General features: G+C 38.0%; 1 protein-coding gene across 3 annotated transcripts in view; it reads right to left on the bottom strand.

Moving 5' to 3' along the window:
• Positions 1-13,203, bottom strand: part of FKBP15 (FKBP prolyl isomerase family member 15) — a 55,941-nt gene that overhangs the window by 17,238 nt on the left and 25,500 nt on the right. The window contains exons 10-19 of one of the 3 annotated variants that reach the window (XM_015117047.3): positions 11,250-11,392; positions 10,714-10,771; positions 7,706-7,813; positions 5,739-5,841; positions 5,143-5,249; positions 3,605-3,719; positions 2,047-2,156; positions 1,644-1,751; positions 1,101-1,195; positions 132-234 (exon numbers count right to left, since the gene is read on the bottom strand). In XM_015117047.3, coding sequence (XP_014972533.3) covers positions 132-234; positions 1,101-1,195; positions 1,644-1,751; positions 2,047-2,156; positions 3,605-3,719; positions 5,143-5,249; positions 5,739-5,841; positions 7,706-7,813; positions 10,714-10,771; positions 11,250-11,392 — 1,050 coding nt within the window. Of the gene's footprint in view, positions 1-131; positions 235-1,100; positions 1,196-1,643; positions 1,752-2,046; positions 2,157-3,604; positions 3,720-5,142; positions 5,251-5,738; positions 5,842-7,705; positions 7,814-10,713; positions 10,772-11,249; positions 11,393-13,203 lie in introns of all 3 variants that reach the window. The other 2 variants (XM_077968298.1, XM_077968299.1) reach the window with 2 other exon arrangements.

Genomic DNA, 13,203 nt, shown 5'->3' with positions numbered 1-13,203 from the left:
CGGGAGATTTCTAGTTCTTTTTGCAGTGATGGCAAAAATTCTGTTGGAAAGCTGACTAGTGAGTACGTACACGGGACATTCCTTAGCTCCACCCATCCTGACCTGGGCTTTTCTCTCCCCAGTTGCTTTACCTTCTCTTGTTCAGCATGCAATACTCTTGCCTGTGTGTTTTCTGTGGCTGTCTGAAGTGAGTTGTTCCTCTTCTCCATCATCAGGTTACTCTGCTCAACATACCTGTGAAAGAAATAGGGAAAAAGAAAACACTTATCAAGCACTGAGCACAATCCAATGCCCATTCTGTCCTCATAACATTGCTGCTCATCAAAAGCTATCTGAAAGCATTTTCTTTTCCTTAGATCTGAAGTACTGGGATCTAAAGAAATCAGGTTGGAAGCAGGAATCTGGGCCAGCAGTGAACTACCCTGAATAATGGAGAGGACAATAACGTGAAGGGTGTGTGATAATGGGAATGAGGAGGAAGAGACAGGAGTAAAGAGGCTATAAGAAAGAGGGAAGAAGAGAAAGCCACTCCCCCAGCTCTGTCATGTGGGAGACAAGAGACAGCAGAGAAGAGAAATATGGGAGAATGATTTTTTTTTAAGTGAAATGCTGTGTTGTGATGTGTTCCATTCACCCTCCCCACACATCCCTCCAAATCTTCAGAAGTATCTACAAAAAATACAAAATCCTTAGGTTTTATATGGGAATCAGTGAAGTTTTGTCTGAGTTCTGGTGGATAAAACCGAGTTAACCCACACAGAAGAGAGAAGAGTTGACACCAGAGTTCTGTAAGTAATAAATAGTACCAGTTTTAAAGATAAAGAAACTAGGGCCAGCAGGAATCAATAACATGCCCAGAGCCACAAAATGAATGAGGGTCAGAGCAGGAATCAAACACAGGTCTGCCCTACATCACAGCCTACTAAGCTCCTTCTACTGCAATGCCTCTCAGAAAACAGGCAATAATTCACATGACAGGCAGGAAACAGAAATGGCAGAAATACATACGTACTGCCCTAAACAAATACGTGTACTTAAGCTGGGCATATACACAATAAACCCTTTTGTTCATCCTAGCCAGGCCCCGTACCTGTCATTACCTCTGATTTCGTTCAATTAGTTCACTAATCTTGTCATTCTGTTCTTCTATCCGATTGCTCTTTTCAAGGATTTCTTGCTTCAATCTTTCATTTTCCTAAATTCAAAATATATGACGTACAATTTAAGTGTCTTAAGAGAAAAGTGCCAGATAGAAGAGAATCAACTTGAACTGACAGGTGACATTGTTAACACATTTTGAGACAAAACACCAGAACTTATGTCTACATGTATGTTAAAACAACACATCAGATTATACCTGACGGATACAAATCACTAGGTCCAATGGATTGAGTGAATAAATGGCTAAAAAAAAAAGGAGTGAAATTCTGAAGTATGGTCAAAAAAGCAATGTTTCCTTCAGAATATATAGTGATAAGTCACTTGGACGGAATTAAGCCATAATGGATTTTCTAGAATTGTCTAACCCAGTGTAGCATTTATCACAGGCTATTTCTGGGGTGGAAGGGTTAAAGGGTAGTACCTCTGGGAAGACAGCAGGGTAAGACCTTCAGCCTGAGTGGTCTGTTCTTAATCACCCTCACCTGAATGATTCGCTGTATGTTGCTCATAATCATGCTTGTTTCCATTGTAACTGACATGCTAGGAATAAGCATGGAATTGCCAGCACTATGTTTCTGTAACTCTTCAACCTACAAAAGGGATACCAGAAAGACCTTGTGAGAAATTATAAAACGAAGAAATACAATTTACCCAAGATTTGACCCCGTTGTTAAGGGGGTTAATGAGTTCCTGAGACAATCTCTAACTGTAAGTTAGAGTTCTCTGCAAGTAACTGGATCCCAACATAATTATAACTGTCCTTGTAAGTGATATAACCTCTAACTACTACCAATACAGGAAACCAAAGAAGAGTTTACCTATAGCTCTGGCTGCTCCCTGTTTACATCCCCACTTTCAACATGGCCCCAACCCTGACTCAGTCACCTTAGTCATGAGATGATCCATTTTATCAGCCACTTTGCTGACTGCCATTCGAATTTCAGTGTTATGCTGCCGGGCTTCAGTCATGAGAAATGAAGCCATATCACCTGATCCTAAACAGATATAAGCCAAAAAGAAACTTATGAAACTGGAGCAGAGGAAACTGTATGAAGAAAAGCCAGTAGCTCTTCCAGTAGAGGAAAGAAAGAAATTAATACTTCCATACACTAGGAAAGCCTATAGGTGACTTCACCCTGTCAGAAGATATACGAGAGAGAGTAGAGGCAAAAGGGCTTCAAAGTAAACAATATCTAAGCTGTGTTCATGCAAAATGCATCAAGGGCTACATCTGGTCCAAGGGCACAAATATGCCCACTTTGCACTGCCATAGCACTGGCAGCTCAGATTGCTTTCCCGTTCATCCAACTGCATGCCAGGCATTGTACCAGGTACAAGGAATACAGCAGTAAACAAAACACAGCTTCTGCCCTTGGTGAGCTCTTAGTCTGGTTGGGAGACTGACATGTAAAAAAATCATTACAAGAGAGTGTATTAAGTGCAAAACAATGAACCATATACTAGGTATAAAAGTAGCACAAAGAAAAGCATGATTAACTCTTTGCTGACATGCATACATAGTTGTGTTTGTGGGAAGAGAGGAAAGAGGGACAGAGAATAGTCAGGCAAGGCTTCACAGAGGGAGATGACAGTTTTGATGGATGAAAAAGCATATCCCAGATGGAGAAGGACAGAGCTTCCAGATAAAGGCTACATCCAGGAAATCCTGACCAGTCCAGAACCACAAATTACGTTGCAGGACATCCTGGCTTTTTCCTACCACTGTCCTAATACCAAAGCTGATTACTAAACAGAAGACAAACAGCAGAACAAGGCAGGATTCCATCATAGCAGTTTATACTTTATCTTGGTTTGGTTTTTTTACATTAGATATTCATACTTGTACATGCATACAAAAATATCTGAGAAGTTACCCAAGTAACTGTTAACAACAGTTTTCCAAGGCCAGGGGGTTTATGGATAGGAAGGACAGTAACTTTTCACTTTACACCCTTTTGTACTGCTTGACTTTTTTATAAAAGTCTCTTATTTTCATAATTAAAAAATTTTAACAGAGTAGCTTTCATTAGAGATACTAAACACCTATAGTATTCAACTTTCTCCCAATTTCCTCCAATGTTTTGCTCTTTTACTATTTTCTCTAAACTCTAGCTATTCTAACAGAAGAATTAAAAGGGCCAGGGGAGAATATCCAAGGAACAAAATACAGAATGCGGACGCAAGGAAACACTGGGGAATGATGGAAATGTTCTAAAATAGAATTGTAGTGATGAATGCACAACTCTGCAAATTTACTAAAAAACTTTTGAATTGTATATTTAAAATGAATGAATGTATGGAATACATATTATATCTCAACAAAGCTGTTAAAAAAGAGAAGAAACAATGAGTAGAGAGCTGTTGGAGTAAAAATGAAAGAGGAGCAAGAAGAGGGAAAGCACAGCAAGAGCGAAGATGAGAAACTGAGGGATTCACTTCCTACCTTGGAAATGGGGAGGCTGAGAAAGCGGTGCTGGGTACAAAGGCCGAACGGGCTGCAGCTGGGAGGTGACAGCAGATGCCTGGGGATAAGCGTAGGCTTGCATACCTGCATAGGGCTGAGAAACTGACGAGTTACCGCTGCTTGATAAAACGTTCATGTCTTTCTTTTTTGTTCACATTTTTCTTTGGTGGAATAAAGTGGATGAGCTGGGAGGAGACTCAAACTTACTGAAGCTAGAGATGGGTGAGATCTGGGTTTGGTAGTGAGTAAGGACTACAGCAGGAGAGTTATCTATGTAACCCAGGGGAAACCAGTCACTAAAATCCTACCCAGAAACTAAAGAAAGTGTATCTTGGGTCACTACCCAGTCATCTGGTGAGATGATTTAACTAAGTAGGGATTCATTCCCCACTATCAGGTCTATTGTCTAAGAAGTTTTTAGATTAATAAACTCTGCTTAGCTTCCATTGAGTTCAAGGAAGAAGTGCTCACTGAGATTCCAAACCAAATCTGCCAATTTCCAAGGATGCCTCTCCCCTGCAAGATTCTGAAGCTAATCTGCAAGACCAAGAGCTCTCATGTTCCTCTGAACCTCGGTCACCTCAATTGTAAGAGGAAGATAATAATACCACTTCATAGGGCTGTTGTATGTACTAAATGAAGTGAGATAGGTAATGTTCTGAAAAGCTGGTAAGTTACAGGCCTGACAGTAAGCGCTCAATAAACAGCAGCTTTTATTTTAATGAGGATGGTTACTCTTCCTTGAAATAAGGAAGTCTAGCTCATTTCCAGGGATAGATACAACTACCCATCCACTTAAAAAAAATTCTTAGTCTACAGGATAGTAATTGTCCATGGAGGAGAGGAGGGATGGGGAGAAAGAGGGCAACAGTGGGACTTTTTCCAGTTTTGAGACTCCCCATCTTAATGAGGCATAGCCTAGCTACCATTACTCCCACACCTCCATTAAGCATCACCAAGGAGTGAGCCGCTGTTATCAGTGACAATATGTCTATCCACTAAGTGTGTTGAGGCAGAAGAAAGGGTCTGCCCCTGGCAAACAGGCTGCTGCCATTGTCTTCTGTGGATAACAGGAAAAAAGCCTTCTTTAAGAAAAGTTTACTAGATAGCAAAACCCAGTTACATTTTCCATGCGGTTCCACTTTTAAATCATATCATTCTGCTGAATTTACTGCAGAATGTTAGCCTGCCAACTTTTGGTAGAAAATACAGAAGAACGTGAATATACACCCTTCAACTGGATATGTGTGGAAAGAAAAGGAAACAAACATTGATTGGACCTTTACTACGTTGTACTAGGGGCTCTACTTGTTCTTGCATTTAATCTTTATGACACTGGAACGTAGGTAATCCTTTGCCTGGTTTAGAGATGAGAAAGTGGTAACCAAGGAAGGGAAAACAATTACAAACTATGACTTTGGGGAACTGCTACCATATGAAATGTACACGAAAAAGAAAAGACTGACTAGAACCATGGCAAATTATAGGATATAATTAATACGGTTACAAAACGTTACCTGAAAGGATTGGGCATTTCCAGATACAGTTGAGTGGGAATCGAGAGATGCAACTTGCATTAAGGCAGTAGAAGGTGCCTGGAGCCCAGAAACAGATGCCTGAGGTGCTAAGATAAAGGGAGACGTTTCCACTGTTATCCACCCTTGCTTCTTGGTGTGAGTCTGGACTAGCACCTTACATACCATCATGCTTCAGACTCAACTATTTTCCTTGCCTAGTCTCCCTACACTCAGCTCTACTGCAATCTCAGGAATGAGCCAGTGGAAGGAAACTGGGTGCTCTCATGTGCTTCTGACTCAGCCCTAGGATCCCATCCGACAGGAAGTACAGAACACACCCAGGGAGATGTCTCAATAGCTGAGTGCAGATACCCAAAACTGACAGTGCAACACAGCAGAAGTCACAACCAGCAGCCAGGTCCCTCTCTGGGTGTGAAAATGTCTTACCCAGGGACAAACTGACAAGTGTCCCACTCTTACATTTACACTTTAGTCCTCAGTACTGAAACAATGCAGCCTAACAGTTTAAGGAACAGTGATGATAATTTTTGTGCTGACCCAGTTCAAGGCCACAGAGCCTCAGAGAGGTTCCTTACCCTGTGAGGTCATCTGTGGTAACACTGGATGGGCTGGTTGAAGAGAGGGCTGGATGGACGGAGTCACCACGGGCTGCCCACCTCCTCGCAGAGCGTTCACATCCTGAAACAGGAACGAGTGTTTGAGTTACTCTGTATGGGGTCCCTCATTGAAGACTAAGGCTGACTGTCTGCCCTAAACCTGCTTCCAACACAGGATTTCTAGGCAAAGAAGAGGAAGGAAAGGTAAGCGGAAGGCCATGAGTTGAGGGTGTGGGTTGTGGAGAAAAAGCGCTCTGCTATGCAATAAAGTAAGAGTCCTTCTCCCTGTAAATCATATTGAATAAGTAAATATAGTTCATTTCCACAAATATTCTAAGAAATTGATGTTCTATTGTCTGAAGCAGCTAAACTAACCACTCTTCAGAATATATCATTTTCCAAACCAGTAGCTACCTTAAGACAAATATAATCTATTCCTACAAAAAAAGTGGTCTTTTGCAAGAAATAATCCAGCCTCTTCCCTTCTGACAAATCATCTCCATAGGCCTCAAGGTACTCAATGAAAATCGGATAATGCAGGATTCACTGCACCTGATTAACATGCTATATTTAGATCATATAGTTTTAGGATGTTTTTTCCAACAATCTTTCGTTTCATAAAATCAAAGCTATAACTCTAAACAAAGTTATTCTACATCCTCCTGCTTCATATAAGAAACAGAAAATCTTGAGGCACAATATTGACTGTAATCTGCTATGCTATAGTTCAAGGACCAAAGTTTTAGACATTCTTTTACTTTAGAACTTCCCCTTGTCCCCTTATATTCTCTTCTAGAAAAACATCCCAGTTTTAGATTTCTGCAGCTCTTAACAAACCTAAATGTCTAACAACAGAGTGAAAGGAATATAATAAAATGATATAATAGAACACTGGGTTTCCTTTAAACCACTTTATTTACTTAAATCATTTATGTTAACGTAAATGTTTATGATATAACATTAAGTTTAAAAATCAGGTTACAAAGCAATATATAAAGATGAATGCCCTTTTTGTTCAATATGTTTCTTTTCTATAATTTTAAAGTATTCTAAAATGAATAAAAACATACAAAATTTTTAATAAAAATATTCTTATTTAAATTGCATTTCCAGACCACAAAAAAATTAATCCTATAACAGTAGGCCTCAGAAATCCTATCTTCCTTTAAGATGTTAAATCTATGTAGAGCTTTTCCAAGAATAAAACAAAAATGTAAAATATAAAGTATATTCCAGAAAAAATTTTTTCAAGACCATCACCCTTTCCTTGTTTTCTATCAAAGTAAAAGAATACTAAAAATCAATTTGGAACACCAAATTCCAAATGGATTAAAAATTTAGATCTAAGTATAAAATATTGATAAATATCTTTAAAAATACATGTGATATTTATAATCTGAAAGTGGGGAGGCTTTCTAAGCATGTTAAAAGCAAATAACAAGGGGAGAAAGTTGACAGATTTGAATTCAATAAAATTCTTGAACTTCTAAATAGAAAACAAACACAAAAATACCATATACAAAGTCAAAAGACATACTAATTGGAGCTTTAGTGATAGGCAACATCAGTGAGAAGACCAACCTTTCCCAAAATAATCTAAACATTCGCTCAACACATATGAATAGAGCATTTGCTATGAACTGGGCATCATGCTGTCCAGAGAGTGATCTCTTGTAACACAGAGATTCTAGTAAAGAAGGCTAAATTAACCACTGAAAACTGCCCGGTTCTTGTAAAAGATCTACAAAATTGCTTCCATCTCTCAGGGGAAGTACTAATCACAGTAGAAACACATGTACCAATACCAATCTGTATCATTTTGCATATTAGCCGTCTAAATAATAATTCTGCCTTAGAGGCAGAAAACATAATCACTCCAACCAAATAAAAAGAAAGATGATGGCGACATCTCTACTATTCATTCTAATACAGCCAGGGGGACATACTTCGATTTCTGAATCATTGGAATCCAGCTGTGGTGGAAGGATGGGCAGCATGGGCTGGCCCATTTTAGCCATCCGAGAGATCAACTTGGCTTTGACTGCATCGGGACTCTACAAAGAGAGGAAAGTCACAAAAATCACTGTGATCAAGGTTTATCACCTTCAGGCAGCTCTATCCCTTTGGCTTTTGTATCAAATCCTTCAACAAATCCCCCTACCATATCTATTTAAAAACATATCCTCTAGAAAATGAGAATCAAAGATTTCTTGCATAGAAGCATACATGGATCACAATTAAAAGTAGTAAAAATAATTCCCTGTATCTTTGGAATGGACAAAGTAGTTTCACACGTATTCGATCAAGTCTCCCCAGCAGGCATAATTAGTCTCATTTTACAGATGAAAAACTAACATAGAGATGTTAAGAGAGGGAGGCATTTTAGATGACAGTACCCTCACTCAAAAGCCTGAAGCAATTCAGTAGATAGATATTCAGAAGAGATCTGTGAAGAAAAGGAAACAGGAGCTCTTTGTTTTAACTTCAGGTTAATTTAACTATGACTTAGCATTAACTACACACTAGACCCTGTGCTAGAAGCTTCCATTAACTGGTCCAAAATTTCAGAATGGCAAGTAAGTACACCTGAAGGTGCACAACATGAGCTATTGGGTGTAGAAGGAAATGATCATAACCTCCATTTTTATTAAGATTACTTTTTTTTTTTTTTTTTGAGATGGGGTCTCTATCACCCAGGTTGGAGTGCAGTGGCGTGATCTCAGCTCACTGCAACTTCCATTTCCCAGATTTAAGAGGTCCTCCCACCCCGGCCTCCCAAGTAGCTGGGACCACAGGCGCTAATTTTTTGTATTTTTGGTCGAGAAAGGGCTTCGCCATGTTGCCCAGGCTGCATTTTTAATATTTTTAAGCTACCAGTGTAAGACATTGAGTTTGCTTACAGGGACTGATGGTACTTTATGTACATAATTTGTCAATAAACATATACTGGGAGTGTGTGCTTATTTTTTCTTAACTGATGATGTATCCAAAAAAAGTTGGATACATCAGGAAAGGACTAGTTATATAAACCCTATGCACACAATGGAATATTGTGATCTACAGATTAAAATGAGGACGCTCTCTATACACCAACATGAAAAGATTTTGCATTTTTTATATAATATAGTTATATGGAAAAGGCAAGGTGCATTACATACAGAGTATGCTACTTTGTGTGTGTGAAAGGAGGGAGGAATAAAATATACATTCCTATTTGCGTGCACCTGCATAAAGAAACACTGAAAGAATATATAAGAAACTAATAAAAGCAGTTACCTAAGGGGTGTGAGATGGAATAGGGTAGATAAGGACAGGAATAGAAGTGAGTCCTCACAATGTAGATCTTGTTATATTGTTTTGATAACTGTGCCATATAAATGTAATTACCTATTCAAAACAAAGATAAAAACTTAAATGGAAAAGAAAAAGAAAAAGAAAGGTGGTTAATTTCATGTTATGTAGATTTTGCCTCCATTAAAAAAACAAACTTGTTTAAAAAAAGAAAAGAAAAAAATAGCTGGAGGCCATTAGTCTGCTAGAAGTTACTATAGCTTAGAAATAGGTAACAAGAGTTGTTATGACTACAGAGTACAATGGAACCAATATTGGACCATTTTGGTGACTGTTCAAAGATCTGAGATAATAATTATTCTTCAATTTTCCTCTGATTCTTTGATTTAACCTTCTGGGTTTAGGAGATCACTTCGAAACAATTATTTGCTTAATAATTCTGTTGGATTGAATATAAACAAGTAAACTAGGGTTGGAGAGATGCTAGCACCAATTTCACTCCATACACCTATTCTGTTTCCCAGTGCAGTAGGTGAAGGCCACAGGGCTTTAGAATTTGAAGTGCCTCAGCCACTGTCTGGTCCACAGGCAGCAAACTCAGAAGCCTTCACAGACCAGGCAGGCCAGCAGCAAACTACCATATGCATCCTTCTTAAACGCATTCAAATCCAGATTTTACTAAAACAGCATGCTGGCACTTTCATCTTACAACTGGGGAAACACAGAGGCTCACTGTCCTGCTCAAAGTCAATCAGCTGGTGAATTAATACAGAGCTCCTCTGTGAGAATGAAAGTATAAAGATATGTAATGTTAGCAACATTTATGATAATAACAAGAGCTAATGTTTACTGAGTGCTTACAATATGCCAGACACAATACTAAAAACTCCATAGGCATTATTTTATTTAAAAGTCATAAAAATCTGTTTGAGATAGGCAACATCTCCATTTTACAGATGAGGATTTAAACATGAAGCTTAGAGAAGCTAAATTGTTCAAGGTCACAGAAAGCAAGTAGAAGAGAGTGCCTAGGATTAACCACTAACACAATCCTCGGAATAAATAATATTTCTAAAATTGAAGAGCACTTTAACTGAGAGAGGCTCCTCCCCCAGTTGAACATCAGTCTCCTGATAATAATCACGGTGACCACTTATTAAAGACACACTAAACGAAGGCTCTGAGCTCAGCACTTTACAAATTATCTCTAATCCTCACAAAAACTGTAAAAAGGGGCTATGAGAATGAATTCCTTTTAACTAATGAAGAAGCTGAGGATCACAGAAGTTAGACAATTTTCTCAAGGCCACATGCTTATAAGAATCAAGATTTGAATCTCTATGCAGAAGCTGAGGCTAACTTACACTGACTCCCAAGTAAGGGGAAATGAACAAAGTAACCATTGATTTAGCCTAGAAACATTTTAGCCTCTTAACTTTTTTTTTTCTCTAACCTACCATATCCTAAGCACATAAAACCTCAGCACACTAGGGGTGAGGGAGAAAAACTCTTTTTTTTTTTTTTAAGGGAGAGACAGGGTCTCACTATGTTGCCTAGGCTGGTCTTGAACTCCTGCGCTGAAGTGATCCTCCTGCCTCAGCTTCGCAAAGTGTTAGGATTACAGGTGATAACCACCATGCCTGGCCACGACTCTTATACTTACTGTATTTATTGCAAGTTGTTCACTGAGGGAGTTAGATTTGGTACGAAGAGCTGGCTCCCTGAAAGCAAACAGACCATATTCCAAGATTGAAAACAAAATCCAGAATCACAAGTCCAAACTATATTGGATAAGCAAATTGTTTTTTTAAATGTGTGCCAATTTAATGACTGTAAAACAGAATTTTAACTCTTCTTTAGTTTGCATAATCTTTGAATGCTAGTAAAGTTGAACAACTTTCCATCCAAATGTTTATTATTTACATTTTTTCCATGAGTATATAATTTTGTATTTATGCCCTCTGCTTAGTTTTCTTCCAGAATTTTGTAAGTATTCTTCTGAGTTAGTGCTTTTGAGGCCTATGAATATTAAACTTTTGTCAGAAAAATCTGATGCAAGTATTTTCCCCATTTCCCTGATCCCATTCTTTCCAGTTATTTAAAATTATTTTAGTTTTTAACTATATCTCTATTTCTGAACCCCTCTAAGAATCATTTTTATGAGCCATAAAAGAGCTTCATACAATTGGAGTATCTTACCCTGATTTGAAAGGTATTGATGTGGGTGGTGACACAACAGGATCAGCAGAGAGGTTATCAGCACCAGGGATGGGAGACGGGGCTGCAGAATCCCGGGAACTAACACTGTGCCCATCAGAGCCAGAATCTCTGGCAAACTTCACCTAGAGAAAGAGTCATCGCAGGTGGAATAGGCGACAAATACCCTTCCCCTTTCACCCTCCTTTCATTTTACTTATTTTTCATTACACAAGCCATTACCTGTTCACTGCAGGCAAATCAGAAAATGTAGCTCAGCCAAAAAGACAAAGGTAGTAATCACCTGCAATCCAACTACCATTATATTATCTGTCTCTGTATACAGCTTTTACAAAAATGGGCCATGCTGTTTTGTAACCTGTTTTGCTCACTCACTGACATATTAACCTATTTCCATATCATTAAATAATAATTTGCAATATTATTTTTAACTACTGAAGAGTATATTTAACTTCAAGGGTCAGCCCTTCACTGCTATGATCTATAGGAAAAAGTCTCCAAAGGATTTTAGGAACTAAAGTCATAAATACATATTCTATTACAAAGTATATTTCACCAATTCCTCACTGTTAGACATTCAGCTTATTTCTATCATAAACAATGCTTCCATGAATAGCTTTGTATCTGTATTTTTGTACATAATCTTAAATATTTCCAAACTATAAATTAGTTAAATTTTAGTTAAATATTTCCAAACTATAAATTAGTTAAAATTGTTGGATAAAAGGGATGCTCATTTTGAAAGCTTTTAACCCATTTATGCCAAGTGGTCCCTTATTGGAACGTTAAGCTTGTGGGAGTAATTTATATCCTACTGCTCAAGGTCATCACCAAGGTCTGATTTTTCCCCAAAATTTTGCAACCTCCAGCATAAATGGGTTAATAGATACTATTAAATTTCCCTTCAGAAAGAGTGAACTAGTTTATACACCACAGTAGTGTATAAATCTTTCTGAACACTTGCCACACGGGGTATCATTCTCTACCAGCCTTGTGAATTTGATATGCAGGTCAATTTGTCATTGTTTGATTATTGGTAAAACAGAAAATTTTTTGTTTCATGTGCCAGTCATGATAAACTCAAATTGGTTTGTTACCTATCACCAGCCATGATTTTTCAAACTCAAAGGAAAATTGACAGAGAATATAAAAGTTGTAATAAAGAAAAAAGGCAGCAGGTCACATGTCATTGAAAGAGGGCTAGAGCAGCCCAGAAGGATGAAAGTGTCCAGTTAGGAACGGTTAGGAAAGCATCACTGAGAAGGGAAGCACATCCTTTCTCTGTGGCAGGTGTAACAGCCACAAAGAAGATGACCATAATATTCCCTATTTGTATTGTATTTTAGAGTTTACAGTAACAAACCCTATCACATTTGAATCTAACAAACAGTATAAAGCAAACAGGATCATTTGGGGGCAGGGAACAGGTAGTATTAAGTTGACTAAGCACAATTTATTGCACAGAAACTATATATTCATGTTAAGTTTTTTACATGGTACAAAATGTACAGTGACAAAAAGTAAAACTTTCTGAACTCCATTTCCACTCTACAGAAAAAAAAAATCACTTTTAATGATTTCTTTTAAAGCTTCCAGGAATTTTCTATGAATATATGAGCATATATGTGTGTATTACGTGTGTGTGTATACACATATATGTACATATGACTATGGATATGGATATGTATATGTGTATACACACACAGACACACACACATGCACACACATACACACGCACATGAGACCATACTATCCACAATGTTCTGCAACTTGCTTCCTTAACAATAGATTTTTCATATTCTTTAAGAGCTACATAAAAGTCTATGAAAAAAAACATAATTTAACCAGTATCTTAATGATGGACATTTACATTGTTGCCAGTTTTTGGCTACTACAATGTGGCAGAGGTAGTCGTAGTAAAACATACACACACGCA

This window comes from Macaca mulatta, chromosome 15, assembly GCF_049350105.2.
Source record: "Macaca mulatta isolate MMU2019108-1 chromosome 15, T2T-MMU8v2.0, whole genome shotgun sequence".
Classification (NCBI taxonomy): Eukaryota; Metazoa; Chordata; class Mammalia; order Primates; family Cercopithecidae; genus Macaca; species Macaca mulatta.
Note: the sequence above shows the minus strand (reverse complement) of the source record. Positions and strands in the feature narration are given on the sequence as shown.